The sequence below is a fragment of the Penicillium rubens genome (assembly GCF_028828025.1).
Source record: "Penicillium rubens strain IBT 27055 chromosome Unknown utg000004l_segment0_segment0, whole genome shotgun sequence".
Classification (NCBI taxonomy): domain Eukaryota; kingdom Fungi; phylum Ascomycota; class Eurotiomycetes; order Eurotiales; family Aspergillaceae; genus Penicillium; species Penicillium rubens.
Window position 1 is genome coordinate 1,864,256 of NW_026890602.1, and position 14,036 is coordinate 1,878,291.

General features: G+C 49.3%; 5 protein-coding genes across 5 annotated transcripts; 3 read left to right on the forward strand and 2 right to left on the reverse strand.

Annotated features, from left to right (window-relative positions):
- Window positions 1-543: 543 nt before the first annotated feature.
- Window positions 544-1,187, forward strand: N7525_010676 (uncharacterized protein; the record flags this gene model as incomplete). The annotated part of the gene is made up of 3 exons (XM_002561336.1): window positions 544-568; window positions 629-726; window positions 777-1,187. The coding sequence occupies 3 exons, from the start codon at window positions 544-546 to the stop codon at window positions 1,185-1,187; spliced, it is 534 nt and encodes a 177-aa protein (XP_002561382.1).
- Window positions 1,188-1,609: 422 nt separating this feature from the next.
- Window positions 1,610-6,143, reverse strand: tpcC (non-reducing polyketide synthase tpcC; the record flags this gene model as incomplete). The annotated part of the gene is made up of 3 exons (XM_061215180.1): window positions 1,610-2,857; window positions 2,906-4,635; window positions 4,694-6,143. The coding sequence occupies 3 exons, from the start codon at window positions 6,141-6,143 to the stop codon at window positions 1,610-1,612; spliced, it is 4,428 nt and encodes a 1,475-aa protein (XP_061067692.1).
- A 333-nt stretch (window positions 6,144-6,476) lies between these two features.
- tpcD (trypacidin cluster transcriptional coactivator tpcD) lies at window positions 6,477-7,871 on the forward strand (the record flags this gene model as incomplete). Its single annotated transcript, XM_061215181.1, has 3 exons — window positions 6,477-6,725; window positions 6,775-7,203; window positions 7,335-7,871. 3 exons carry the CDS (start codon window positions 6,477-6,479, stop codon window positions 7,869-7,871), a joined length of 1,215 nt encoding a protein of 404 aa, XP_061067693.1.
- Window positions 7,872-8,325: 454 nt separating this feature from the next.
- tpcL (anthrone oxygenase tpcL) lies at window positions 8,326-8,854 on the reverse strand (the record flags this gene model as incomplete). Its single annotated transcript, XM_002561333.2, has 2 exons — window positions 8,326-8,747; window positions 8,794-8,854. The coding sequence occupies 2 exons, from the start codon at window positions 8,852-8,854 to the stop codon at window positions 8,326-8,328; spliced, it is 483 nt and encodes a 160-aa protein (XP_002561379.2).
- Window positions 8,855-10,932: 2,078 nt separating this feature from the next.
- On the forward strand, window positions 10,933-13,897 carry N7525_010680 (glycosyltransferase; the record flags this gene model as incomplete). The annotated part of the gene is made up of 8 exons (XM_061215182.1): window positions 10,933-11,059; window positions 11,107-11,333; window positions 11,363-11,784; window positions 11,855-12,015; window positions 12,084-12,462; window positions 12,538-12,888; window positions 12,959-13,581; window positions 13,662-13,897. 8 exons carry the CDS (start codon window positions 10,933-10,935, stop codon window positions 13,895-13,897), a joined length of 2,526 nt encoding a protein of 841 aa, XP_061067694.1.
- Window positions 13,898-14,036: the final 139 nt, after the last annotated feature.

Consider the following 14,036-nt stretch of genomic DNA (forward strand, 5'->3'; position numbering starts at 1 on the left):
AAGGTTACTCCATAGGTCATACACGTAATATCATGCCTGAATTGTGTTCTGTTTATTACTTGTAGACTTCCTGGACAGTGGGAGGGAACCGCAACTGTCAGACACTAAGCCTAATGGGGAAGGCTTCCGCAAGGCTCAACCGAAACCTTGCCGATCTGGCCAATGAACGTACGTATTACATAATGACTGTACATCTACCTAGGTACGGAGTACACGGAGTAAACGTTGAGACTTTTACCATGTGGACATTTTTATCATTTGGTGTACGAGCCCTGGAGTTCGAGCACTTCGGAAAAGTCAAATGCCCATAGTCATGAGGGAGATAATGTGAAAAAAATATGAAGTCGGAACATTGTAACCTCGGGGAATTATCAATCCGCCAATGCCCCGAAACCCGAATGTCCCGACCTCACGTCCCGAGCTCAGTATGCGTACATAGGTAGTATGCGTACATAGGTAGTCAATAAGTTACCATACTAGTAATTTGTACCATTCTGGAAGTAGAAATCTGGCCACCCATTGTCCAGTATCATTTTCGTCACAATGTCGAAGACCCCGACGTTCGAAGGTACATCCAGCCTGTTCAAATGATGCTGTAGGATGCTGTAGGATGCTGAGCAATTTACAGAGACCGCCGGCTGCCAGAAAGCCCTATTTGAATGGGCCGACAGCTATGACACCAAAGACTGGGAGCGACTGAGGGAAGCCGTCGCCCCAACGCTCAGGGTAATGCCCACCTCACCAATCTAAGGGGCTTGATTTTAACCCCAAGATAGATTGACTACAGCTCCTTTCTCAATAAGATCTGGGAAGCCATGCCGCGCGACGAGTTTATCCTGATGGCCTCGAACCCGCACTTCCTGGGCAATCCGCTTCTCAAAACGCAGCATTTTGTCGGGCTGAGCACGTGGGAGAAGGTGAGCGAGGACCAGATTGTTGGTCATCACCAACTCCGAGTGGCACATCAGCGGTATACCGATGATGGGTTTAAGGAGGTGGCGGTCAAGGGCCATGCACATGGCACGGCCACAATGTGGTATGCGAAGGCCGAGGGGGAGTGGAAGTTTGCGGGTGTTGGCCCGAAAGTCAATTGGACCGAGTACGATTATGATAAGGTATTCGCGGATGGGAAGGAGCATTTTGGGGAGAATGGTGAGAACGGTGAGAATGGCGAGAATGTGCATTAATATATGGTGGTGTCGTGGTTTTATAAATCGACATAATATGATGTTGGATATGAACTTTACAACTATCTAAGTCGACGTGAGCTAAAAGGGATAGAATAGCTATTTGAGGCGACATCTTTTCAACCGGGTAAATATATAGCCATGTCGAGGCGACTTCATGCATGTAAGAAGTCGAAGCAAATATGCTGGCCGGGGTGCCTGTGTATACTTGGGATTGATGTGAACATCCAAGAGAGGCTAGTAGACATATATTGTATAGTAAATGGAGTGGCAAAGATGAGTCCCGAAAGCAGCATGCATATATCAGCATGATGCTGTTTAATTGAATATATGCATTTGAAGTTATTGACAAATTGATATTATGAAATAGTCACCTCGCTCGCAGTCAACGCCGGGCACAGAAATAGAGGGAAAACCACAATCTAACTATAATACTCCTCCAACCATGACCTCAAAGAGCCGATTGTGGGATACTCTAAGAACAAACTTCCTGCAACAACAATACCTAGTTCCTCGCGGAACTTCTCCGCAATCACCAGACTCATCAAACTGTCTACGCCAAGAGTGGCAAATGCAGCGTCATCAGTGAGATCACACAGCTCAAGGCCGGCCTCGTTAGCAATGAGTACCAAGGCTTTACCTGATGTGCTGTCCGAATTAAACCCCGCGGGGGCAGCTGGCATAGGTGCAGGGGTTGGTGCGGGAGCAGGGGCTGATGCTGGTGCGGAAAGTTGAGGAGCGATCTCGGGCACTGCAGGTGTAGGCTGAGATATAGCTAGAGTAGGGACGGGCGCCGGGACAGCATGACTGGGAGAACCAGCGGCAGCATAAGACTTGGAAGAGTCTGGGGCAGCAAAGAAACGGTTCATCAAAATGCGCGGGTAGCGGCGGAACTGTATGCCTCCAACCATTCCTATAATCACGTCATCCTGGAAGACATAGACGTCCCCAAGATACACAGACGAGTCGGCGTCTGTCGGGATCATCTTGACATATGACCTGTATTTTTGCCCCGCGACTAGAGGCCGAGCGAAGCGCATGCTATCCCATCCAGGGGTCACGCAGAATGTGTTCGCAGTGTCGCTGGCATCGGAAACATTCATAATAAAACCAGCCAGATGGGCGACGCTGTCGATGAAATAGGGGGGAACAGTATAATCACCTCCACCCTGGACATTTTGGAGGGTGATGTCGGCGAAGGCTTCGAACTCGTTCATCACGACGGCCTGCATGCCACGGTATTTTTCGGCATACTCGACGAGGTTGTTACCGAAGAGAGTATACGCCATCCTGTGCGAGAAGCGGTTGGCAATTCCTTCAGCTGCGAGACGCTCCAGAGTTTCAATCCGACCCTGCACGAGGTGGGCCAGTGGACTCCAAGATGAGAGCCATCTGTCGGCATACCCGTAAATGACACGACAGGTGGCGAATGGCTCGGAGACCGTGCCGTCGTTGGCAACATTCTGCCAGACGAGGTCGGCAACAGCGGCATTTATATCGGATGTTGTAGCCGTCACGCGGAAGTACTGCGGCACCTTAGTGTTGCTTTGAGCTACAAGCCCCTTGGTGACTATCAAGTTGGTAATATCTATATCCACAGTTTTGGCATTGGGAATGAGATTGTTGTACAGGTATCTACCCAATGTGTAGACGATATCACCATGGATGGACTATCAAATTAGTACAACACCCAAACAGAATAATAAATAGACACTCACTGATGTGATGACACCGCAGTTGTTCATTTTATGTCCGTGGGCAGCAGCCAGGAGATCGGGCTGCATGAGGTCAGACTGCATTACAACCTTTCCGGTCGACCCGTCGAATTTCTCCTCGATAATTTGATGAACAGTCGTAGTCTTGAGGGTGGACACTGGGACGGTAGTAGTTTGTCGATTGATCGCCATCTCCGCATCGTAGAAAGTATTTCCCTTAGTCAACGCCCAATCGCCGCTGTACTGAATCCAGTGTTTTTTCTCGTTCCAGCTGTAGGTGGGTAGATCCAAGAGCCGGAGGGAAGCCTCGAAAGGTCTGTGGAACTCGTTCCATCGCACCGGCAGTCCAGCAGTGTGAAGCTGTCCTAGGCTCTGCGCAAGAGTCGTCCAGTTGTCTTCACCCCGACGGAAAGAGCCCACCGTCAGAGGAGCAGGATTGAAGCTGGCTTTGACAAATGCAACACAGACCGGGTGAGGACCGACCTCAACCCAAACTGTACCCTTGTCCACGATTGATGTCTCCTGCGCGTTCTGCACTGCAGAGAGGAAGTCAACTGTTCCACGCGTCGCCCGGCGTAGATACTCGGCATTCAACGATCTTTCGTCGAAAACAACCTTCCCTAATAGGGGCGATACAATAGGTAGCGTTGGCGGATGGAAGACAACGCTCTTTCTAGCCGTCTCCTCAAAGAGGTCTAGGATGGGATCTGTCTGGGCCGAGTGGAAGGCAAATGGAACGTCGAGGAATATAACTCGATACCCTTTCTCCTTGAGAGGAATGGACACAGCTTCCATCTGCTCTTTCGTACCAGAGAGAACAGTCTCTCTAGGCCCATTCACACAGGCAAGGTCGTATGGGAGTTCCTTCACAGTATCTTCAATTTCTGACTTCGAGGCCTTCACAGCCATCATCTTGTGTGTTCCAGCGGTACACAGCGACTGGAGCATCTGGGCACGTGAACCAACCAGGAAAATCGCATCACTAGCTGATAGGACACCAGCAATGACCAACGCCGCATACTCTCCTAGACTATGGCCTGCGACGACATCCGGCTTGAGACCCAGGGTTTCGAAGTATTTGGCCAACGCGATTTCGACACTGGTATGAGCAACTTGCGTAATGACTGGTGACCAGGTATGGTCTTTCGGGAAGCTCCCGTCAATAGCGGGAATGAACGATGGGAAACCGTGTTGTTGACCCAGGCGGTCAAGGGTCTCAATCTGGGACCGAAAGAATGGCGAGTGGTGGTACAGCTGCAGGTTCATGGACTTGTCGGCGGCTCCTTGACCAGTGAAAACGAAGGCAACTGGGGGTGGTCCGGTGGGGGGAATGGGTTTCATAGAATCGATACCATCAAGTTTGGAGGCAAGCTGCTGCTTGAGGCTGCCCACATCCGCAGCATTAATTGCCACACGGTGATTGTGGTGGTAACGTCTTGCTGTAAGCGAGTACGCTAGGTCAGCCATGGAGACTTCGCCGTTCTTCTCCAAGTAGCCGATTAACCCTCGAATATTTCCGTTCAGTGAAATTTTACTCTTCGCAGAAATGGTAAAAACATGACTAGGGCGAGGATCCGACCCAACCCTCTCTCGCACGGGTCCTTCTTCTAGTACGAGCGTAGTGTTGCCACCAGCGGCGCTGAAGTTGTTTACCACAGCAATGCGCTTCTCGCCAGGTGCGCGGCACCACTCCGTCGTTTTGTAAGGGATCTGCAGGTTGCGCTTATCCATATCTTTAGGGAAGCCAGGGTTGATGTTTGTTTTGATTCCGACATGGGGGGGGAATCGCACCCTTTTGCAGCATAAGTAGCACCTTGATCATTGCGGTCACACCGGCAGCAGCCTCTCCATGGCCGACATTTGCCTTGACGGCACCGATGTGGAGCGGTTGCTTGGAGGTCCGTCTCTTTCCCTTGACAGGGGCAAATACATTTGTGATAGACTCCATTTCTTCGGCATCGCCAGCTTGAGTGCCGGTACCGTGAAATTCAACGTAGCTGACATCAAGAGGATCGATGCCTGCACGCGCCATTACCTGCCTGTACAGGTCCGATTGGTGGCCAGCGTGTGGGTGCGTGATAGAAACAGCATTAGCAGAGTGGTTGGTAGCTGCCGCTGGGATTACACCCAAAATATTATCATTATCTGCCAATGCATCGTCCAGACGCTTCATCACTATCGACCCGACGCCATCCGCACGGCAGTACCCATCCGCCGTGCAGTCCCAGGTCTTACAGGCGTTAGGCGTCTTGGTGAGGAAATGGCCATTACAAAGACCAGCGAAGGCGTCAGAGTTGGTCAGCACATTGAGGCCTCCTGCTACAACCGTGTCGACGTCACCGGCCCAAAGTGCTGTACAAGCAGCCTGAATAGCAGCCAAACTGGATGAGCAGGCTGTATCGCAGTTGAAACTGGGGCCAGCAAATTTGAAAAAGTAGTTGATCCGCCCGGGACCAAAAGCACGACATCCACCGGGGATAAAATAGGTACTGATCTCTTGGCCAGTGTTGACCTCACGATAGTCGTCACTGGCCTGGCCGTACCAGGTGCCGATACGGTTCTGGTCGGTAGCAGGCGTGCGGTTCGCTACGTACCCTGCTCGCTCCAAGGCTTCGTATGCTGTGACAATAGCTAACCGCTGCATAGGATCCGTCTGTTCAGCCTCACGGGGCGACATGTTAAAGAATGGCGCATCAAACAGGCCCGGTTCATCGATGAAACATCCATACGCCGTGTGGCTAGTGTTCAATCTTTTCCCCGTAGGATCATGATGCGAGTCAACATCAAACCGATCAGCGGGGATCTTCCGATGAACATCTAGCCCAGCCTCCAGAAGATCCCAAAACTTCTCTGTATCGGTTGCACCGCCTGGCATACGACACGACATTCCGACGATGGCGATCTTCGACTGCATAGAGCTTCCGGGTGCGTACTCCTCGCGGTTGACATCAGTAGTAACCCATGCCAAAAGATCATCTGTTTCGACAGGGAAATCAGTGACACTGGAAGTCAACGCACTCGAGAGCAGTTGAGCAGCGAGTGAATGACGAAACACCTTGATGTTCACACCGCGCACATCACTCTTAACCATCCTCTCCGCAACACCCAGAGTGACATTGTCCCATATGATTTGCTTGGTCAGGATTTCGAAGATCACCTGCTCAAACAGCTCTACCGCAGTCGATGCAACAAATGGCTGGCCCCCAAAAGGTATGTACAGAGAGCTATGGCTGACGCGCATCACTGCGTGTTCTGCATAATGTAACAGTGCATGTTACAGGTTTGACTGTTCTCCTCGGGCTGGAGATAGAATATCCGAACAAAGTGACGATGAAGTGAATCCCGGGGATTCTAACCCCCGAACCTTGGAAATTAAGGCGTTGAATATGGATCCTGCTAGGTTGTGGGTGTCCATGCCACGATTACCTTGGTAAACGAGGTCTCCATAATTTTACATGAGTCAAAGACAGCCCATGCTGTTAAGAGCGGGGAATTGTGGTCGCCTCCACCATAAAGCTAGGGGGCCTGAATTCGACAATATGTCTTCACGTCATTCTTACCACCTCCTCACGCCATGGCAAATCTAGCTCAGTTAGAGGCAGTCTCAAGGGATTTTTCTGCTTCAATTGAGAGCCTTACTGCATTGTACAGGAATGAAAGGATAGATAGCCCAAGTGCTCCAGGTGCTCGGTTACCGCAGCTGATACCGACAGGAGCAGTATCAGAGGCCCACCGTGCAAGAGAATCAGCGTTGGCGAGCCTGACTAGATTGCAAGTCATGCTTGCTGGCCCGACGGATCTACTCCAGAATTTGGCGTGGCAGGTATAGTACATTTCTTCTCCCTTCCTGATGATACCTAACTCACAAATAGACCCAATTGCTTGCATGCATACAATGGCTTGGTGACTTCCAAGTACCAGCTTGCATTCCGTTGGAAGGGAGAGCAATGATAAAGGATGTATCAAATCTTATTGGAGTCCCGGAAAGTCAGCTCTGTCGCGTTATCAGAATGGCCGCGACAGGAGGTTTTATGCAAGAACCTCAACCGGGGTATGTATCCCACAGCGAGCTCTCAGCGGCGTTTGTGGCAAAGCCATCTTATCTAGACGCAGCCATGTTCTTAGCTGAAACGGGTGTTCCTGCTGCCTTGCACATGGCGACGGCCACAAAGCAATATTCTGACTCTGCTGAGCGGAACGATGGGGTCCCTAGTTCCTCCTTGTTCGCCACCACTAGTGAAGCTCAATTACCCCGCCTGCACCGGCAGAGACAGGCCTATCTCAGATATGGAACGGGGCATGTGTGTGATACAGCTACGGATGTTTTAACCTGCCTGGACGGGATCAGTTTAACCAACGCATCTGCTGTAGTAGAGGTATTCCTCCCGTTATCCTAAGTATCTATATTTTACTTATCAGGAACTTAATGAAGGTCGGCGCACAATCCACGGAGCGAGTAATCACCCTCGCAAACCAATATCCATCACTACACTTCACAGTACAACTCCAGTCCGACAAATACGACAAATGTCGCACTCCAAATCCCCGCATAACTATCTCGCATCGGCAGCCAGGATCGCCGCAACCAATACTGAATGCTGCGGTCTACATACTCAATTTTCCGTTCCCCGCCCCAGGCTCACCTTGTACCTCATTCGCGACGCAAGTCACTGCTGAGCTGCGCGCACATCTACCCGCCCTCAAGCTTAACCGTTCCGCTACACTGGTCCTTACCGCGCCGTCATTGTCGGATTCTGCAGAGGGAGCTACGTTAACACGGATCCACAATTTGTCACTCCAGCAATTGGCGATGCAACCCCAGCTAGGGAAATCAGAGGTACTCGATTTGCTCAGTGGAGTTGATGACGGGGAGGGAAGGCTAGCTTTGGTTAATCAGGTGAGATCGGTTGGGAAGTATGGGGTCATTGCATTGGAGGTCAAGTATCAGCCTCATGCGTTCGTGGGATAGAACATGAATTTTGGGCGAAGAAGTGTATGAAATGTATCATCTAAATTCCCTGGAAATAACTAGGGTCTCTTAGTACGACATTCTATAGGTGCCAGGTTTGCCTGCTACTATTCAGTGGAAGAATTCCTCCTGACGCACAACCCAGTATCCTCTAGTGCAGTAGTTGGCCTGAAGCTAATTCCAAGAAACATACAAATAGTCTACAAGCATCAGTCATCAGACAGTGGCAGTGAACCTCCTGCTATCCGCGATGCGGTCTACGATATTACGTACGACCTTGGGAAGAGATACTGAAATATTCAAAACGAAGCTCTTCGGATTCGGTGAGCCTCTAAACCCCGCCGACGAGGCATATCGGACAATGGGGGAATTTCCAACCTTCAGAACCTATCGCATTTTTCACGAAGCTGTGTATGACGAATCAAACCACTTTAAGGTCATCTCAGTCTCGAATTTATACCCCAAGGTCCTGCAGCAACCTCGAGAAGCCCAGTAGAGCACCAGCCATAGGAAACAGACACCGAAATAAATGTAACCAAGACCATCTTATCACGATCTCGTTCACGGATTCGAGTTCCATAGGAGACAGGGTGCTCAGTCCATCTAAATGAAATAGATCGTTGTTGGTTGCGGCCATAAAGATCCATGTAAATGGAACCATGGCGAACGTGCATAGACCGGCCAGCATGTAGGTCCGCCTTTGCACGCAATTAAGGGCTATGTATCCGTACAGGCCACAAGTTGCGATGCACATTGCCGGCATATAAATGTGGCCGTAGTGATACACACGTACCCATTGTCGCAGCAGATGCTTGGCATCGGTATCAGTGTCGAGGAAGACAGGGATGACAACCCCCGAGAGACAGACCATGGCACCTTATGCTGTTAGAGTCAATCTTTCTTAGGGTCCTGTAATGCTTACCTGTGAGAAATGAGCCTGCCACCACGGCTGTGGCCTTGGCCCCAATGTTGGGAGGGGACATATTTACAGTGTTCTTCTTTTATTTTCATTTTTCACCGTTCCGCCAGCGAATGCAAGCCTAAATAGTATAAGAATCTCCGATCCAGTGCGTCTACGATCATATGACCGCACGGGAATAGGTCGGGTATTCTTGGACAATTGCGGTATGGTAAAAAGAACCCACGCGATTCATCTATTCCGAGCGGCCCTAACTTCGGGGTCCGGGCCTTTTGATGACGCTAACACTGGAATTGTCCCGGCCCGAAATAGATTGGTACCCACCTATACACACCATGCCACTTCATACAGGTTGCTGCAGTTAACGCGCCATGGATGGTATAGCCTATGTGATGAGGCTAATCGTAAGTTGTAGGAATTTGATCTATAATTAGTCTTAGTTCGGATAGTTTTACGAACTTAGGTAGTTACTATCCCCAAAGTTTCTACACACAGATCCTCATATTCTTAATTTTAGGGTGGTGTAAAACACTTCATTTTATGTATCTTTAAGGCATGAACCCCTCCAAATATTAGTTTTAGACCCTGATGACTATGCCGCTTCGTAGCTAGGTCTATTCGAGTAATTAGGCCAAAAAGCAAAGACTTTTCCAGTACTCCGTATATGGAACAGAACGTATGTAACCGTAGAGATGGATAGCCCAGCTGACGGCATGCTCCCCTTATTGCGAGCCAACCAGGAGCTTTCCCTTCACCTTATATTGTCTTCTCTTTCTTAGTGGCGAAGATTGCTACTTTGTCGAATAAAGGGGATCCGCTTATAGTGTCCAAAAACTTGGTCATTCTCCACACCCAGCGCTTCTGCTATCTTCTCGTCGCCCGGAAGCCGCACTGCCATCCAACCCTCCAACCCTGTAGTGTGGTCCGCGTCCGCTCTTCATCTGGTGTCCAGTCGAAAGGGCCATGAATCTATCCTTCACTATCCTCTTTTTACTCCTATTACATCTCCTGGGCCTTCCGATCAAGATAAACCCAACGGAGTTAGTTCTGACCGAGGTAGGAAATTCCGTGGGGGCTTCATATATTGTTGTGCCTTCTTCTTGACTTGTTTATGTCTCCATATGCTTGTTACAACGCATTATTATAGCCATTTTATAATTCTAATTACTCACACAACTTATTATATCACAATAGGAACCCGAACCCCTGTTATTTCGGGTAAATTCTAGAAACACGATTGATTAATGATATCTATAGGCAACCGTGCCAAGCGCCCGACGCACCAGGTGTCGGTGCGACCCAGCGACCACTAGATGTTCACCAAGCACTAGACCTAAAAATTAGGTATTTTGTGTGGCTTGTCAATACGGAAGATACTTAGGCATCAATTATGCACGTTTATATCCTTACAGATGTACGTAGGCAGTAGCTTTTATTAAACACCTGCGCCACAGCCAGGAGTAAGTCCATCACGGTCTAGGACTATGATCCACCTCAACATTCCCGAGCTCACATACGATATGAATTTTCCAAAAAAGAAGCCTCTCCCAGGATATTATCGACCTAAAATATCGGACCCTGCCAAGATAGCTATGTAGTGTGAAGTTTGGATACGCGTATAGACCCGACCCACCACCAGTGGCTGTATTCGGCTGATCGTCGGAACTGGAGGCATTGATTACATTATCCTGGCACAATGGTTACGTGCAATATACTATGGACAGACTGGTGGTGTATCGTTCGAAGTCCATGTGGACAAAAGACCCCAACAGTTTTGCTGAAAATGTATATGGCTTCTTATATGTACTGTCAAGAGATCCCAAATCTTCACTTCTGATACGGACTGCATACCAGTGTGACTTACAATACATATACGATACACAGTTTTTACATCGTACTCGTATCGTGTCTTTAACCATAAATAGGTCCGGGTGGGGCATAAGGCTCAATTCGGTGGATCTTGGTACCTATATGAAGTTTTTTTCGAAGTGAGCTGGCCATCGAATAGCTAATCGCAAGTTTTCTCTTGCGTTTAAAGCTCCTGGATCATGTTGTCTCTCCCAACGGTATCAGTTCCCCTGAAACTTTTGCTTTCCTGATTTTCTCCTTTTCTTTCTCCTTTCCTGATATATTGTTTGACTGATGGAATACCACAAAACGCATTCTGAGGCTCACATGGCCCCTTACGACCAGCCTCACGACCAACCCCCACCACCATACGAGCCTCTTCCGCAGGATTTGGCCGAAGCTCAGGGGATCTCTGTTAATGGTACGTACTCTACCAGGTTCCAGTCCGGTAATGCAAATCTGACCTAGTAGATGACGGCCGTGTTGTTGTGGATGCTAGTTCTCGGCTCTGCAGATCTCTTTCTAAGCTATTGCCTCATGTTATCCCCCAGACTTTACCTCCACCAGACTATTCAGAAAGGGTACCAACGTTCAAGTTTCCTCTGAATATTGTCATTCAAATCGTTGGCAGCAGAGGAGACGTCCAGCCATTTGTTGCACTGGGGACTGAATTACAAAAAGCAGGCCATCGCGTGGTATCGCAACACATAATGTTTTCGAGCAGTTCGTCCTCGAAGCCGGCTTGGAGTTTTACCCTATCGGCGGTGATCCGGCCGACCTGATGTCATACATGGTCAAGAACCCCGGGTTGATCCCCAGCCTTGACAGTGTTCGTGAAGGAGATATTCAAAAGAAGCGCTTAATGATGGCAGAAATCCTTCATGGTTGCTGGCAATCATGTCTGATGCCAGATCCTATCACCAATGCCCCCTTTGTGGCCAATGCCATCATTGCCAATCCTCCGAGTTTCGCGCACGTTCACTGCGCCCAAGCCCTGGGGATCCCGCTTCACTTGATGTTTACAATGCCGTGGAGTCCAACAAAGGCATTTTCGCACCCGTTAGCCAATTTGAAAAATATACCGGCTGATCAAGGGTGGCTTAATCACGTCTCTTATAGCGTCGTGGACTGGCTATCGTGGCAGGGGTAAGCGCTGAGCAATCCTTTACGACACCTACACTAAGAAAATAGCTGACTATTTTCCATTTTGAAATAGTCTAGGGGGCGTGATCAACGATTGGCGGAAGCATGAGCTAGAGCTCGAGCCTATCTCTCTTTCAGATGGTCCCTTCATTCTAAGCAAACTGAACGTTCCCTATACATATTGCTGGTCCCCTGGCCTGGTTCCCAAACCTGACGACTGGCCCCACAACTTTGGTGAGATATAATCGTGTGCTTTGCATTGGCTGAAATCATTGGATTTATTGGCTAACTCACATGAATAGATGTCTGTGGGTTCTTCTTCCGCGATCCGCCCGACTACCAGCCTCCTCTTGAGATTTCAGAATTCCTTAACGCCGGGCCCCCTCCGGTCTATTTTGGGTTCGGAAGCATTGTCCTAGACGACCCGGAAGAGATAACCAAAATGATTCTCCACACGGCTAAGGAAACTGGGGTTCGGGCAATCATTTCACGTGGTTGGAGCAAGTTAGGAGGCGTGCACCCGAGAGAGCTAAACAGAAGTGATGTTCTCTTTATAGACGATTGCCCGCACGAATGGCTATTTGAGCGGGTCAGTGTGGTTGTTCATCATGGAGGTGCCGGTACAACGGCGTGCGGGCTACGAAATGGCAAGCCTACTATCATTGTACCATTCTTTGGAGAGTGAGTGACAGACTGTTCCTTGATTTACGTGAATTGCCCAGCAATCTCAAGGAATCTTCTCTGACCCAGCTATAGCCAACCATTTTGGGGAGAAATGGTTTCTGCAGCCGGTGCAGGACCGGACCCTATACCATACAAACAACTCAAGGTCGCAACATTAGCCCAAGCAGTGAAGTTTTGCTTAACGCCAGAGGCAGTGTGCTCTGCACAGGGTATTGCCGCCAAAATGCAGGAAGACGAAGGAGTGAAAACAGCTGTGGCATCATTCCATCGGAATTTACCGCAAGGTCTGGTGGAATGCGATCTACTACCGGAATCCCCAGCCTGTTGGAGATACCGCCTAGGCAAGAAGAGATTTCTCCTTTCAAAGGTTGCTGCAGAGATCCTCGTTGAAAAGAATATGTTAGACATTAAAAAGCTGAAACCGTGAGACCGAGCCTTTCCACTTCAAAGCCATCCACCATGGGCTCCGTGACTAACCTTTTTTGAACGCAAGATATCAACCAAACCCGATTACCATTGAGAACACGCGATGGGACCCAGTGACTGGTATCTCCTCCGCTGGGATGGGACTCACATTTGATATGCTCAAAGCAGGAGGTGATATCTTCTATAAGCCGTACAAGGTATACCAAGACGGTCGTACCTCACCACTTGCATCGCCAACTGGTTCAGAAAACAATCCTGCCCAGCTTTCGCCAGGAGGCAGTACAAAATCAATCCGAAAGGCTCAATCGATGAACGATTTGGCAGCCCGCGGGGATGCTGAGCCTAAACAAAAGGGCAGAGGTGTCGCGATGGCAGCAGCATCGACGCACGCTTCTGGGAAGCTCCTAGGAAAGGTGGCCTCTGGATTGATGGTCGATCTGCCTTTAGCCGCGGCTGAAGGTTTCCGCGTCCTCCCTGGTCTATACGGAGAAAAGGTTCATGAGTATGGGAAAGTAAAAGATTGGAAAACTGGCGCAGTTGCAGGTGCCAAAAGCTTTGCTATTGGCATGGGGGAAGCTGTGACGGGTGTGGTCTATCAGCCATATAAAGGTGCCAGAGACGGAGGTGCCGCAGGCTTTGCGGGTGGGTTACTCAAAGGCGCTTTCGGGGTTGTGGGCAAGATGGCACATGGTAAGGATATACTCTCTATCTATGAGCCCCTTCTGGTGCTCTTCTATCATTCACGTTCGCTAACCTCTTACAAACTAAAGGCTCACTCGGCCTTGTTGCCTACCCTAGCCAAGGTATTAAACAGAGCATTCATTCTGCGTTTCATAAGAGCACACGGAAGCTTATTATGGCGGCTCTTCGCCTGGAGGGATACGATATGCTTCGGCAAGAGAGAGTTAGAGGGATCGAGGATCGCATGGTCATCGAAAGGTTTACGGCCATGATCCAAAATGACTTCGATGATGATAGTGATAACTGGTTATACCAGAGCCGATAATATAATTTTAATTACCAGTTTTCATTAAATTTGGCATGTGTACTGTAAGACCATATCTCCTGGGCTCAAGCTTGAGGTTCGAAACATGCCAATCCCAACTGATACGACGAGCAAATTGTATGCAGGATACTTACTTGCT